The sequence below is a fragment of the Periophthalmus magnuspinnatus genome, chromosome 15 (genome assembly GCF_009829125.3).
Source record: "Periophthalmus magnuspinnatus isolate fPerMag1 chromosome 15, fPerMag1.2.pri, whole genome shotgun sequence".
NCBI lineage: Eukaryota > Metazoa > Chordata > Actinopteri > Gobiiformes > Gobiidae > Periophthalmus > Periophthalmus magnuspinnatus.
This window is the reverse complement of record NC_047140.1, coordinates 27,021,086-27,035,532: the sequence shown is the minus strand read 5'-3', so window position 1 is coordinate 27,035,532 and position 14,447 is coordinate 27,021,086. Positions and strand designations below refer to the sequence as shown.

At 41.4% G+C, this 14,447-nt stretch overlaps 1 protein-coding gene across 2 annotated transcripts in view; it reads right to left on the bottom strand.

Annotated features, from left to right (window-relative positions):
- LOC117382734 (Kv channel-interacting protein 2-like) overlaps window positions 1-14,447 on the bottom strand; it is a 99,560-nt gene that overhangs the window by 45,728 nt on the left and 39,385 nt on the right. Inside the window, exon 1 of one of the 2 annotated variants that reach the window (XM_055227016.1) lies at window positions 6,658-6,760. The exons of the other annotated variant lie outside the window; for it this stretch is intronic. Coding sequence (XP_055082991.1) covers window positions 6,658-6,745 — 88 coding nt within the window. The 5' untranslated portion in view covers window positions 6,746-6,760. Of the gene's footprint in view, window positions 1-6,657; window positions 6,761-14,447 lie in introns of those variants that run through there. 2 annotated transcript variants of the gene reach the window in all.

Here is a 14,447-nt window from a genome sequence, read left to right as displayed (position 1 = left end):
TTCTGTGACTAAACACATTTTCACAGTATTCTTCCCATCACTGGTCGTCCTTGATCGATGGGTTTAGAATAGTTGTTAGGTGATTGTACGGGTCATTTATAAATCACTGTCACCCTCGGGTGCCCTGCCAATTTCATTTAATTGTGAAGCAGAGCGGCTTTCGGGGCCGTCGTGAGCGTGGCATGTTAATGAGGCTCTGATCAAATGAGCAGAACTGTAAACAGGCGGATCACTGCCCACATTTCAACACTTTCACAGAGTGAGAAGAGACGAGCAGTCAGCCGCTTCAAGGCAGGACCAGAGGCAGGACCAAGACCAGAACGAGACCAAGACCAGGACCAGGACCAAGACCAGGACCAAGACCAGGACCAGGACCAGGACCAAGACCAGGACCAAGACCAGGACCAAGACCAGGACCAAGACCAGAGACCAGACCAGAGGCAGGACCAAGACCAGGACCAAGACCAGAGACCAGGACCAAGACCAGAGACCAGAGACCAGAGACCAGACCAGAGACCAGACCAGAGACAGGACCAAGACCAGGACCAAGACCAGAGACCAGAGACCAGACCAGAGACCAGACCAGAGACAGGACCAAGACCAGGACCAAGACCAGAGACCAGAGACCAGAGACCAGAGACCAGGACCAAGACCAGAGACCAGACCAGAGGCAGGACCAAGACCAAGACCAGGACCAAGACCAGAACCAAGATCAGGGCCAAAACCAGAGCCAGGACCAAGACCAGAATGAGACCAGGACCAAGACCAGAACCAAGATCAGGACCAAGACCAGAGCCAGGACCAAGACCAGAACGAGACCAGGACCAAGACCAGGACCAAGACCAGAGACCAGACCAGAGGCAGGACCAGGACCAGAACGAGACCAGGACCAAGACCAGGACCAAGACCAAGACCAGAACAAGACCAGGACCAAGACCAGGACCAAGACCAGGACCAAGACCAGGACCAAGACCAGAGACCAGACCAGAGGCAGGACCAAGACCAGAACGAGACCAGGACCAAGACCAGAACCAAGACCAGAGACCAGACCAGAGGCAGGACCAAGACCAGGACCAAGACCAGGACCAAGACCAAGACCAAGACCAAGACCAAGACCAAGACCAAGACCAGAGACCAGACCAGAGGCAGGATCAAGACCAGGACCAAGACCAGAGACCAGACCAGAGGCAGGACCAAGACCAGGACCAGGACCAGGACCAAGACCAGAGACCAGACCAGAGGCAGGACCAAGACCAGGACCAAGACCAGAGACCAGACCAGAGGCAGGAACAAGACCAGGACCAAGACCAGAGACCAGAGACCAGAGACCAGAGACCAGAGACCAGAGACCAGAGACCAGAGACCAGAGACCAGAGACAAGACCAAGACCAGCCCAGAGACCACAGTCAGGACCAAGACCAGAGTCCAGACCAGAGACCAGAGTCAGAAAAGACCAGATCAGACCAGAGACCAGAGTCAGGACCAAGACCAGACCAGACCCGAGTCCAGACCAGAGACAGGACCAGAGTCAGACCAGTGACCAGACCACAGCTCGCACTGTCCATGTTTTTATTCATCAGACTCATAGCTAAATCTCTTTGGTCTGATACACACACAAAAAAGAAAGAACCACCACTGTGTACACATGTTAATAATGAAAAACTAAACGGGTTTATTTTTAACAGTTTGCAGGGGTCCAGAGTTATTCATCATGTATTTTATGCATTCTGAATTATTCACCATGATGACTTTAAAAGAGCTTTGCAACTTTTAGATACCACAGCAGAGTTATACCAACACGGTAAAGCATGCTAACAACACACTTCCTGATCCTGACATGATGCACATCCCTTAATCCCAGCAGTGAGCAAGACTCCAAAAATGTAGAACTATATAGAAGCAAGAAAATTTAATGCCAACTACAGAGAGGAGCAAAGAAAAAGGGACTTCACCAATTCTTCAAAACACGATTTAAAGAATTGTTACTTTTTCACCTCAGATGTGCTGTCAGGCTCTTAGAGAAATACTGTAAACTGTGCTCTAAAAAGCAGTGGAGAAAGCGGAAGCCACATATGTGAATGTAATCAGTGGTCATTAATTAGACAGTACAAAGTGCTAATGGCCTCTGCTGGAAGATTAACATCCAGTTTCATTTAGCAAACTGTCAAAGCCATAACAAATGAGACCTGCTCCACACCACCAAATGGATGAGGCTATTTCCTGAAACCCCTGCTGGGCACCATGGGGCAAAGAGGACATTTGCCAGATTCTATGTGCCCTCAGATATAAACAGCGTCAACTAGAGACATTAAGGGGAAGGGACAAATATGAATAACAGCTGGACAATCAGACACTAGACGACCATTATGGAGGATGTGACTGAAACAGAGACAGAGTTTAGACCAGAGACCAGACCAGAGAGACCAGAGACCGGACCAAGGACCGGACTAGAGACCAGACCAGAGAGACCAGAGACCGGACCAAGGACCGGACTAGAGACCAGACCAGAGTCCAGACCAGAAAATGGAGCAGAGACAAGACCGGAGACCAGACCAGAGTCCAGGCCAAAGACGAGACCAGAGACAGGACCAGAGACCAGTCCAGAGTCCAAAGCAGAGATCAAACCAGAGACCAGATCAGAGACCAGGCCAAAGAGTCCAGACAAGAGACTGGACCAGAGTCTAGTCCAGAGTCCAGACCAGAGACCGGACCAGAGACCAGACCAGATGAGACTAGAGACCAGACCAGAGACCAGACCAGACCAGAGTTCAGACCAGAGACCAGACCAGAGACCAGACCAGAGTCCAGACCAAAGCGTCCAGACCAGACTCCAGACTAGAGTCCAAATTAGAGTCCAGACGAGACTCCTGACCTGAGACCAGACCAGGTCTAAAGTCGGGTCCAGAAACAGAGACATACACTGCAACAATTCATTAAAAACAGTTTATTGTTTTAAGGTAAGCAGTTCCTGGTAACGTGAACTTGTGTTACTAGCCTGAGGTTGAAACCAGGTACAATGCCATTTTACACACAAAAAAGTACTTAGTAAACACTGAATACATTTGACTAAAGACAAAGCAATCACATTATATACAGGATGTCTATTTAAAAAAAAGAAAAAGGATAATATATACATTAAATTTAACTGCCCAGACAACAGTGTGCAGTCTGTATGGAGCGCCTGGGTTTACTCGTGTTAAAGATAAGAATATTGTCGAGGCATGGATCGATACAGCTCTGGGAGACGCTCCGCTGTCAAAGTCACATCTCCAGCCTCAGATAGTGTCAGGCGTGTGGACCAGGCAGATAATGGTTAACAATACAGCCCTATATGTCTGTGTGTGAGCAGAAGGCAGGGGAACACTATTTACTAGCCATCGACACTAAACCTATTGACAAGTCTAGATACGACCTACCTTTAAATCAAATAACACACACAATACAACGCCAAACAAAAAGAGCGCATTGCATTCCATTAGCCTGAGCTACACAACAGGTAACTAGATGTTTCCAGGGCACACCAGACCAAAAATAACCCTTATTTTTTTACCAATTAGGATCTAGAATGGGACAATGGGACACATGCACACTTCTAAATATAACTGGAGAAAACCCTTTTGTTATTTTTTTAGTGCATTGAAATAAAAATACATCAAAAACTTTTACTTTGTTGAGGCGTAGTTACTAGTGAGAACTCATGGAGCGATTTGGCACACTTAAGAACAGGTCAAAACACATTAAATACATAATTGAGCTTGTATATTTGCTGTTTTGTACCTCCAGAAATGACTAAACACGTGTTACATTGTTCTGTATTAATTACTGCATTATAAAGTACAACTGATTTTGTAATACTTTGCGAAATAAACACAAAAAGCATTCACTGTTTTGTCCATGTGCAGTGTTGCGTTGGCTTGACCGGGAATAGAAACTGACACAGCTAATTACAGGCTGACCAAGAACTAAACCAGAACCGCCGTGGAGCATCTCAGGGGTCAGTGACTTCATCTAGTTAGGTGGAAAAAGCACCAATTAACCTCCTGTCATCCATGCTCCCGCTCCGCCAACCCGACACACGGCATCCTCAAGTCTCCGAATGCTCCAAGTGCTCCACACCCAAATACCAAACTCTGAATGGCCTTGATGAAATCTCTCTGAAGCGTTATACATTATACAGTGGGTGTTTCTGCCTCGCCATTGGTGGAGCAGACACGCACAAGCCAGTAGTCATGGCAACCTCTTTCTGAGTAAACTTAAGCATGTGTATTTGAACTAACCCACAAAAAGACACAATATTTTAATAAATACTTTATGAGGGAGAGATACAGGAGAGGCCATGAGGCTGTGAATAGTCCAAAGGTTTTTTTTAATTCTTATACAAGGTCAGTTTGAGAGCTCAGGATGCAGCCAGCTTAGATTACCTAAATGCTGTTAATGTGTCTGTCTGTCTGGCTTGGCTCAGGCTCCAGGACGAGGAAGCAAACACGCTACTGTAAATCACGAGCCGCTGTGTATCCTCCTCTGACAGAAAAACGTGCCAATAAAACGCCTCATTAAAATGTAGGCAAATATAATGTTCAGAGCAATCACAGTTATGATGATCCTTTTAAGTGACATCAGTGTCCTGACTTTTTTATGTGGTTGTACTTTCACTTTCATTGTCTGTGTTATATTTAATACTGAGGTACAGTTAAGTATATCTCCTCCATGAACAAACCAATACATGTTTTTAGTGATTATTAATGATAGCTGCGGTCAATCATTTGGTGAGATCTTTACAACTTTTATACCTCTATTTTTATAACTTTGCTGTATCTTTATAACATCTGCATGTTATAAAGATAAGATAAAGATCTGTTAGGCAGGATACAGAATGAATGTTATAGTTAGATTTTTCATGTATAATATTTATAGTAAAGCTTAAAATTATATTATTTATATTTCTAACTTTTATGGTGATGCTTTATGTTTTTTCTGATGTTATTAATTAGTAATTAGTGCATTTCAGGATTAGCTTTGATGTTAATCCTCAGTGTATCTCATTTAATCTACACAAATGGAAAATGCTCAAGATGTTTTTCTTATTCAGAATGTAACAGTTTATAATCTGTGTTTACAGTCCATCTTAACCTTTATGTTTTAATGTGACAAATTAGTTTATTTCTTCACATGAATCAGTACAATACAATGATTCTATTATTTATCCCTTTGACTAATAATATTTTCAACAAACAATGGACTTTTTTATTTGCTGATGGGACAAATACGTTACACCAGATGAAAAATATACTGCAGATTGCAGTGATATGAAGAATAGTTTATAAATGTATTTAGTTCCAGAATACTGAATACCTGCATTCAAATGTATTTTGTAACATATTCTGGTACATGGGGCAATCAGAGTACTGCATTCTGAACACTAAGAATAGCTGCATTATATTATATGATTACAACTAACTTAACTAACGTAACTTGATTCTTGGTGCTATGTATTCATTTATGTCTAATTAGAGACAAAACATCACACATGAACACTGCCAAGCAGAACACACTGTCAAAATTGCATCATGAAAAGTAACTGCATCCTCAGTATCATCAAACCAAAAAGGAACTGTACCAGAGTTATTCAAGATTAGTATTCAGAATATGTATTTTCAGTACGTTTTCAGTTACTTCTCAACACTGGCAGATTGTCATGACAATATAATCTTCTCAAACCATAAAAACGACTATCTTTTGTAATGCCAGTGTAGATCTAAAAGAGCTGGATGGGTGATGAGTTGCCATTAGTTCCCACAGTAGAAACTGTTCCTAACATTATGACCTGATGAGTAGCCAGAGCATAAGTGTAAGTGTCCTTCAGAGACACATGTTCCAGCTGCTTCCTTTGGCTTGAGCAGGAGCACTGCAGATGTCAAAGTGTGAGGAGATAACGAGGAGCTGAGAGGTGCGGATGAGCGGCGTGTGTGTCACATTAGCGTTCACACAAGGTCATCTAAACACAGCTTAACTGCACCTCCCAGCACCAGCCAGGCAGCACACAGATACAATAACACATTAAATACATCCTACAAACACTTGTGTCCTCCCTAAAGCAACGCTACTACTGCAAAACCACGGCTTCACGTCTCTCACAAAGGACAAGGCAGGTGGAACTTAGCAGCAGGTTGTCACTAGGTCATGTTCAGAAACGGATTCCGGCTTTGGGATTAGAACAAAAACTATAGAAGATGTAAACCCATCAAAGTGAACTTGAATTTAAGCCATCTCACAGATTAGCATGACAAAAATAATCACAGAGGGCACATAATTCATCAGGAAAATTCTACATGCAGCACTAGGACAAGAGAGAAAAGTGTAAGTATAAGTAAGTATAAGTAAAATGGTCAGGTGTACTATTACCTAACCGGATATATAGTGCATTATCAACTATGGCTCATGCCCCAGCTGCAGCGCTTTGATGTGTAGCCTTTACAGCCCACTGTCTGAAGATGAAACACATACCTCAGGTGCGCACAGGGCTACATGTGAATTCCTAACACCAGTGAAACAAAACTAATCCCAAAAACAACTCTGTACCTCGTAACTGCACTGTTGCATATGAGCAGCATCCAGTGAGCTTGTTCAGAAATCTTTGTGGGAAGTTTTGTTTCCTACCTTGAGTGAGTGTCCCCATGAGGAAGCGATAGAAATAACGTGCCACTTTGGTCAGCTGCCTCTTGCATCTCTTCCTGCACTGGCTCATCCTGACGCCGTTGTGTAGTGTGTACCAAGGTGTAGACGAGAACCGCTCTCAAGCTAGGTAGTAGTATCAAGAGCCTCCGCTTCCTCTCCTCCTCTCCTCACTCCTTGCTTCTCTCCCTCCACCTGTAGGGCGCTGCCTGTCAATCACCCAGCCTCGCTCCGACTCCTCCCCCTTCCCCCCCCTCCCCGCGTGAGCCATCCGATTGGCCGAGAGCGGAGAAGCGTGGAGGAAAATTACCGACCGTCGCGCACGTGCTTGTGTGTGCATGTGAGATACTACGAAGAGCCGAGATGACTTGAGTGGCAGCTGGTTGGTATTTTTTTTTCCCGCGGAGATGTTGTTGTTTTGCAGTTAGAAGACTGTGAGGAGTGACAAAAGGGTGAGTGGAGAGACAGGGAAACAAGTAAATCTATTAATTAGCTTCACATGCTATTCCTCGTGGTCTAGCTGTCTGTCTGAAGTCCCCATAGTCATTAAGGGTGTTCCAGCTGGGATAGTGGTCAAATTAAAAGTGTGAGATAAAAGAAAGTGAGAACAGGGAAAACGGATAAATGTGAAAATAAAGTGGTAAAAGCATGACAGGGTTGGTGGATAAATAGGAGCTCTCCACAGAGGCTGATAACGACTTATTATCTGTCAGTGGACGAAAGGATGAGAGGAAAAAAGGAGAGAAGGAGGGAAGGAGAGAAGGGGAGGGGCGTGCGATTCTACTGGGGATGAGCAAAAGGTATTTATGAAAAGCTTTTCTCTCCCTTTTCATTTACCGAGACTGTAAAGAACCAAGAACATTAACATTTACATAACACATTAACACACTGACACACACTGAGCACACACAGAGCCCCACCATCTGAATGATTCCCTTCTGCAATTGAAAAAAAAAAAATCATAACTCTTTTGTTTCTAAGTATTTTTCTTTCGTTTTTTCAGAGCATTTAGAACGACCCTTCCGACATTAATATGCGCAAATACAGCACCGAGGAACGAACCCTCATTGTACAGTGGTACTTTGAGTCACATGGGTCAAATTCACAAACCCAGAGGTGTTTTATGTCGACATTTTAATACCAGAGATGCCCCGAGAGTAAATGCCGTTAAAGGAATAATAAGTGGTTTTCAAAGACAGGGGGCAGTATGTGATCTCCACAGACCTGACTCGTCCTGATTTCTTCCTGTGGGGTGATCTTAAAGAAAAGGTGTTTGTGAATAAACCTCAGACAATAAACGACTTAAAACATAATATCGAGGAGCAGATAAGAGCCATAAGCCTGGAAATGCTTTAAATGTTATGCAAAGTGTGTTGAAACTGAAAATGGTGGACACTTAAAAAACATTATTTTTTAAAATGTTGTCATTTTTACTTCTCCTAGTTTAAGTAGTGATAAGTTCAAGTGTAAGTGAACAATTATAACCGTGTATATTGCCAAAAATCTCAGTTCTGTTCACCTACTGCTAAAATTTGGTGAATATAACTTAAGAATTATAGGAGCTATTGAAGATTTAATAATAGAGTTCAATTAATGTTTGTTTTTAATTTGATATCACAGATTTTTGATTAGCCAGTCCAGAAATTTGGTTTGAATTTAAAGTTGGATTTGTCGTTCCCGTTTGTTCACTCTACTGGATGTGCGTCTGCAAACCTGATGAAGTCCATAACCATTTCAAAACTCCCAAAGAAATCCTACAAATCTAACCCCTCACCTCTTTTTTCATTAACAGTTAGTAACCATTATGTAAGGAATTATTCACTTAGCACGTGTTGTCATGAATTAAAATGTTAAATAGTCACATTTCCATAGGCTTGTGCTTTTCTTTCTCCAAAATGCTTTACAGGAACCACCCATTCACGCACATTCACACTCCTCACAGCCACTAGGGTCAGCGTGGGTTAAGCGTCTTGCCTAAGGACACAACAGCAGTAAACACCCGTGGGAGCTGGAGCCATCAACCTTCAAATCAGAGAACAAACACACCATTATCACCTCAATTTCAATGTTGTATTTACAAAGTCCGGGTCCCTTGGGTTCTTTTTTCACTATTTACACGTCCGAGCCAGATCCTCCGCGGTTCTCCTCTGTCCGTGGCGCTGAATTAAAAGTGATTATGGTTGCTATGGAAACCTCCCGACTCCATGGATTTCTTGTTGTCTTCACGTGACTCTGAAAAATCGATGGTGCCTTCAGAGAGTGGAGGGCAGTCTTCAAATGCTATTATTAAACGACGGAGAGGAAGGCGACGAGCAGATGGCACAAACACTTTCTGAGGTACAATTAAAGATCAGGATAATCCTCTAATTAACGACCGCACCTCCTGCTTTTTCCGTGCTGGGATCACTCGTGGTTCATCTCAAAGCTATTTCAAGAACTGCAAAGATGAGAACGAGAATCTATTTTAGGCGACAGTAGTTATGGGTGCGAAAGTAAAATGTTTTTTTACTGCAACGGGAGCAATAAGGGTTTGGTAGGAAAAGTTTATGCAATACAGGACGATATTCTCTAGAGGTGGAAGGACAGACAGGTGAGGAGTCAAAGAGTGAATAGGAAAGTCACCAAGTAAAATATAGAAAGTTTTACACTAAGTTTCAAAGTTTTTTATAATAGTATTCATTATAAAGTATCATTATTATCATTATTAAGTCATTTCAGATTAATTTTGCAGTTTAAAATGTGCAAACTATAACGTAATGGTCCACAGGTGTCATAGATTATCACTATATAGCACAAACAAGCACAATACGTCTTCTTTAAGAAAATATTTGGCTTTTAGAGAGTTAGCAGGTCTAAAGCAGCTCTTTAACAGCACCAGGATAAAGCTACGCCTAAACAAGGGCTAAAACAAGACTAAAAAAAGACAAAACAAGAATGAAATTTGCAAATAAATCCCTCGAACTTCTTAGAAACTCTCAGTCTTTAATGCAATTTAAGACTAGACTGAAAACCCACCTCTTCTCCCTGGCATTTAACACAAGCTAGACAGGATATCTTACGTTTTACTATTATTTTCCTATGTACTATCTGTGTTATCTGTATATTTCTTTGTTTTTTACTTTTATATGAAGCACTTGGGTCAGCGGAAGTTGTTTAAAATGTGCTGTATAAATGAAATTGTATTGAATTGCAGAGGACACGGACGCTAGGCTTAAAGAAGAAGCCAAAAGTATCACTGAAACAGATCAAAACACTATCAAATATCTATCAAGTCGATATACTTTCACACGACTGAGGTTACAGCATGACAAATATAATGTAACGCTATGTTTTTTGTACAAAGTAGTTAGTAGTAGAAGTGAAAATACTCTTTTGTCTTCCATATTTGGTCTCTCGTTTTGAGTTTTGCCAAATTTAACCGACTCTCACTTCACCCTTGTTCCTTTGCTTCACCTCTGACTCTTTCTGAGGCAGCTGCACCTGTCCACCTGTCCCCCTGTCCCCCCCGTCCCCGTCACCCTCCTCCGTCCAATCCCCCGTCCCCCTGCGTAAGACAGCACCAAACACACGAGTCCGCCTGCCTTCTCTCAGACACACGCCGCATGAATGAAGCTTTTGTTTGAATCTCACACAGAAGACACTGACACAAATATCTCTGTCTTCTTTTTTCTTTCTTTCTCTTTCTCTCCCTCTCTCTCTCTCTCTTTAGACATTGTGTTCACTCGAGCCGATGAATAATGGAGTCCGCCAACTGTGTTATTGTAGCTTGACAGTAAAAATGACTCAAAGTGGAGAATACATCAGTTTAGTGAACTCTTCAGCGCCTCATCACAAACACCGTGTGACAAACAAGTTCCTCAGTGCAAAAACAAAACAGAAACATGCACAAATAAGAAATAAATCAAGTCTAATTAATATTTATTCACTTTTTTATTTGGGTAACAGGCTAACAAACCCTTGGACTGTTGTGAAAAGTGCAGTCTAGGAGGATTATGTCATAGTATCGTGTTATTGTGAGAAGAAAAATCACAGATACTCAAGATTATAGGCGTTACTACTTTTCGTCCAGTTGTGTCTCTATGTGGTTTTTGCAGAGTCACGTTAAAATGAGTAAATATTTAAAGATGAGGCAGCTGGCAGGGAGCTACTGGGTGGATGTCACTGACGACATGTTAAAAACTGCACAAGTAAAAAGAATAATTCAGCACAGGACACTTCTGAGTTTACAAAGAGATGTTTTTGTGTGTCAGAGCTAAGGCTAATGCAGATTTTGAGATATAAATAATATTAAAACAACGCCACAAACTGAAGTATTCTACATATGAAATACTTGGGTAGTCTTTATTTTGATTATGTATTATGTTATGTGAGAGTATATACCAAAATATATTATTACTAGTTAATTATGCAGAAATGAAGAGTCATCAAAGTCATAAAAATATACAAAAAATAAAGAAAAACATATATATAATAATACATAAACATATATTAATAATTACAACAGCAATAATCATGATGTAGGAGCCACTTTTAATACAGAAAATATGAGAAAAAGTACATATATAACAAAGAGGAAACAAAATACATAATAATAGTAGTTAGAATAAAGTGAACACGAATCTGTAGTTAAGTGAGTTTAGTTGTTTTGTAAAAAGTGTAAGAGAGTATTCCAGTTCTAGAAGTAGATTTTTCCATTGGTTGAGGGTAATTTTTTATGTTGATTAACTTTAACAGGCTGTTTATTTTATGTTTTCCATTTGAATAAAAGAGCACAGAGCCTTTACTAGTTTAAGACGACATCACAACATTCTATAGTTCGATAATATTTAAAACAGATGGGGGCAGATAAAATGAATATTGCTAAAACGCAGATTTTCGTTGTAATACAGTGAGTTCTTGGGTCTCGGCACTAATAGAAACGATCAGGTTCATCATTTGTTAATTTACCTTTTGGATATTTCATGGTAAAGTACAATGTAATCAATAGGGAAACTAGTTCTTGCCTCCATCATGTTTATATTCCGTGGCCAATTTTATGAAATCAACCTTTACCAAACGATAAGTTAAAGTGACAGCCACATCAAAAGCGCTTCACATGTACCTTTACTTTTTCGAGTATTGATTGAAACGACTACACCGTGAACCTTTAATGAATTGCTTAAATGATCAGACAAATTAAACCGGGTTTGCCTGAAGACACAAAAGCAAATTCACTTTTTTTTCCCGCAGTGTGAGAGGGGTTATGCACTTGTGTTTTTTCCTCTGCCTTCTCTTTTTTGAGTATCAGTTACACATCGAACTGTACAACTGATTTCCTCACTGAAAAGCCCAAATGAAATAAATACTGGATTGAAAAAGTTTGACAGAAACAGAGTGAGAGGTTACGGAGAGAATGAGGCATCTAAGCTGCTCTTAAATGACAGGTGCCCTCCTGACCTGTCTGTAAGGCTTCAGATCACCTCCACGTCGTTAAAACCAACTCCGCTCTGACCCCACGAACCCTCGAAAATCACCGCTCAAAATCCCCCCCCCCCCCCTCCTTCCTATGACCTAACCGGGCCTATTTTAAGTACTGTGAAGTCTTTGGAGGATGAAGTAATGATTTTCCCAGTTTGTGACACGGGTGGAGCTCTGCGTGTGTCGGCTGGGAGTGTGAGGACGCTCGGGGAGGCTGCTACTCACACGCGCACACTATGACTATGTCTATATAAGCACATTCACTTTAACAGCCATATTGTGGCAGGCAAAGGCACCAGCTGGCGAAGCCCACTCGACGTGTCAATTGACTGTGGATCATGTGACGCGCGGAGAGGAGACAAGGAAGCAGAGAGAGGGAGAGAGGAGGGTGAAAAGGAGGCAAATGGAGGAGCACAGGTGGAAGCACTTGTGTTTGGGAATGCAGGGGATTAATAGACATGTCATGAATGCAAAATAGATTATGTGGAATTAAGGTGGTAGATCAGTGGAACCGCTGCGTTGATATCAAATATATAGTTCGTTTTGATCAAAGGAGCTGTGTGGAGTTAAAATTTCATAAACGTAGCTGTTCTAATCAAACAGAGCAATTCTAATATTGATTTATATGACCGTAATTGCACAAATATTGGTTTTAGCTGCAAGTTTCTGTGCTGAAATCCAGTTGGTTCAAGCTTAAAATGACTCTTTCTCTGATCCAAATCCTCGTTACCTAAAGCCCAGCACCTGCAGCCAATCATGAATCAGCGCTGTAGAGTTATTGCAGCAGTGGATTCTGGAGGTTCTGAGCTTTCACATGAAGCACGGTCTGTCTATATAACGACAAAAACGAGTATGTGTCTTCAGGTTTACACGCTGGCAACCAAGATTCACGTGTAAAGCACAAAACAAACACAGGCTACATACAGTTCCTTTAAGTACTATACTGTTGTTATTATTGTGCACAAGCTTTTTTTTTCCTACAGGTTTTTACATTTGACTTAGAAAAGTAGGCAATTTAAAAACCAATACAGGCCATGCACGATAAATAATTCATTTCTCATTGCAGCTAATACCAGCATAGTTTTGCAGAATGTTGTTGAATTATGAGCATTCGCACAAATTCGATTCTAATCATTACAATAATAACCAAAACCTCATCTCAAAAGCCATACTGAAACTTTAATTATAACATCTACAGCCCCAAAGGTGAAACATCAGTGAGCGAGGCAGAAGTGAAAAGGTGTCAGACTTCACGGTTCACGTAAGATTAGATGGACTTCCTGTCTACTGTTTTATTACTCACTCTGGATCCCATTTACACTGAGAGCTCTCAAACACCAGCCCGGGCTCAATGCACACTGACACTCAACCGTCTTCAAGTAGCTGCGATGTGCTTAGAGGCCACACACACGTCTATAGAAGGAAGGAGAAGCGTCACCTTGAAAGAACAAAGTCTAATCAAAAGTATAGGCCAGTGGGATGGTCTTATTTGCATACGAGAACGAGCTTGTTTACATTTCGTTGTGATGGAATGAAGTCGTTCATCTGCTGCAGGGGGTCAAGGTGTTGAGGCTATCGCTGCAACTATGGGCCTTACGCAGGGCAGATATAGAATAATCCTTCAATTACTATGCTAATACAACCACTAAACTATAAGTGTATAGATACTGCTCTATCTATACACCTGGAAAAGGGAAACCAGCTTAATTTCAACAGTGACCATCAATCACAAGGTTAAAAAGGTACATTTAATATTCATTTTTCTTGTAAAACCCCCCAAAAATAAAGAAAAGTTTGAAAGCTGCATGGGGCTAATGAGCGTGAGACACATCATTTAATTTATCTGTATCTTTGGAACTTTATAAAACGCAAAGTTACAAAAACATTTCGTCAGATTTTAAAGTTTTAACACAAAACTTGGACTCAGATTGGACTCAAAATAATTGCAGCAGTTATCACAAAGCTGGTTAGCCCCCGTCGTGGCTTTAAACTCTTAATATTTTAATTTATTTCAAAAAATCTATGGCAAAAATGAATGGGAAATATACCTTGGTGCTATAGAGCTCCATAACTCTACATGTCTATATGCATATGTCCACTAGACTGAACCGGTAGTCTCAAAGGGAGAGATTGTAAACTCCCCAAATAATGAATAATACATATTTTGGCTGCACATAAAACCCAACACTCACATAAAATAACTCTGTCTCCCCATGATTCATTTTGAGGCATCGGGCTCTTGGGGTTCTTCAGTTGCTGCACACTCACAGACCACTGATGTATTATTAAACAGTGAATCTCACACTTCAACTTTCATT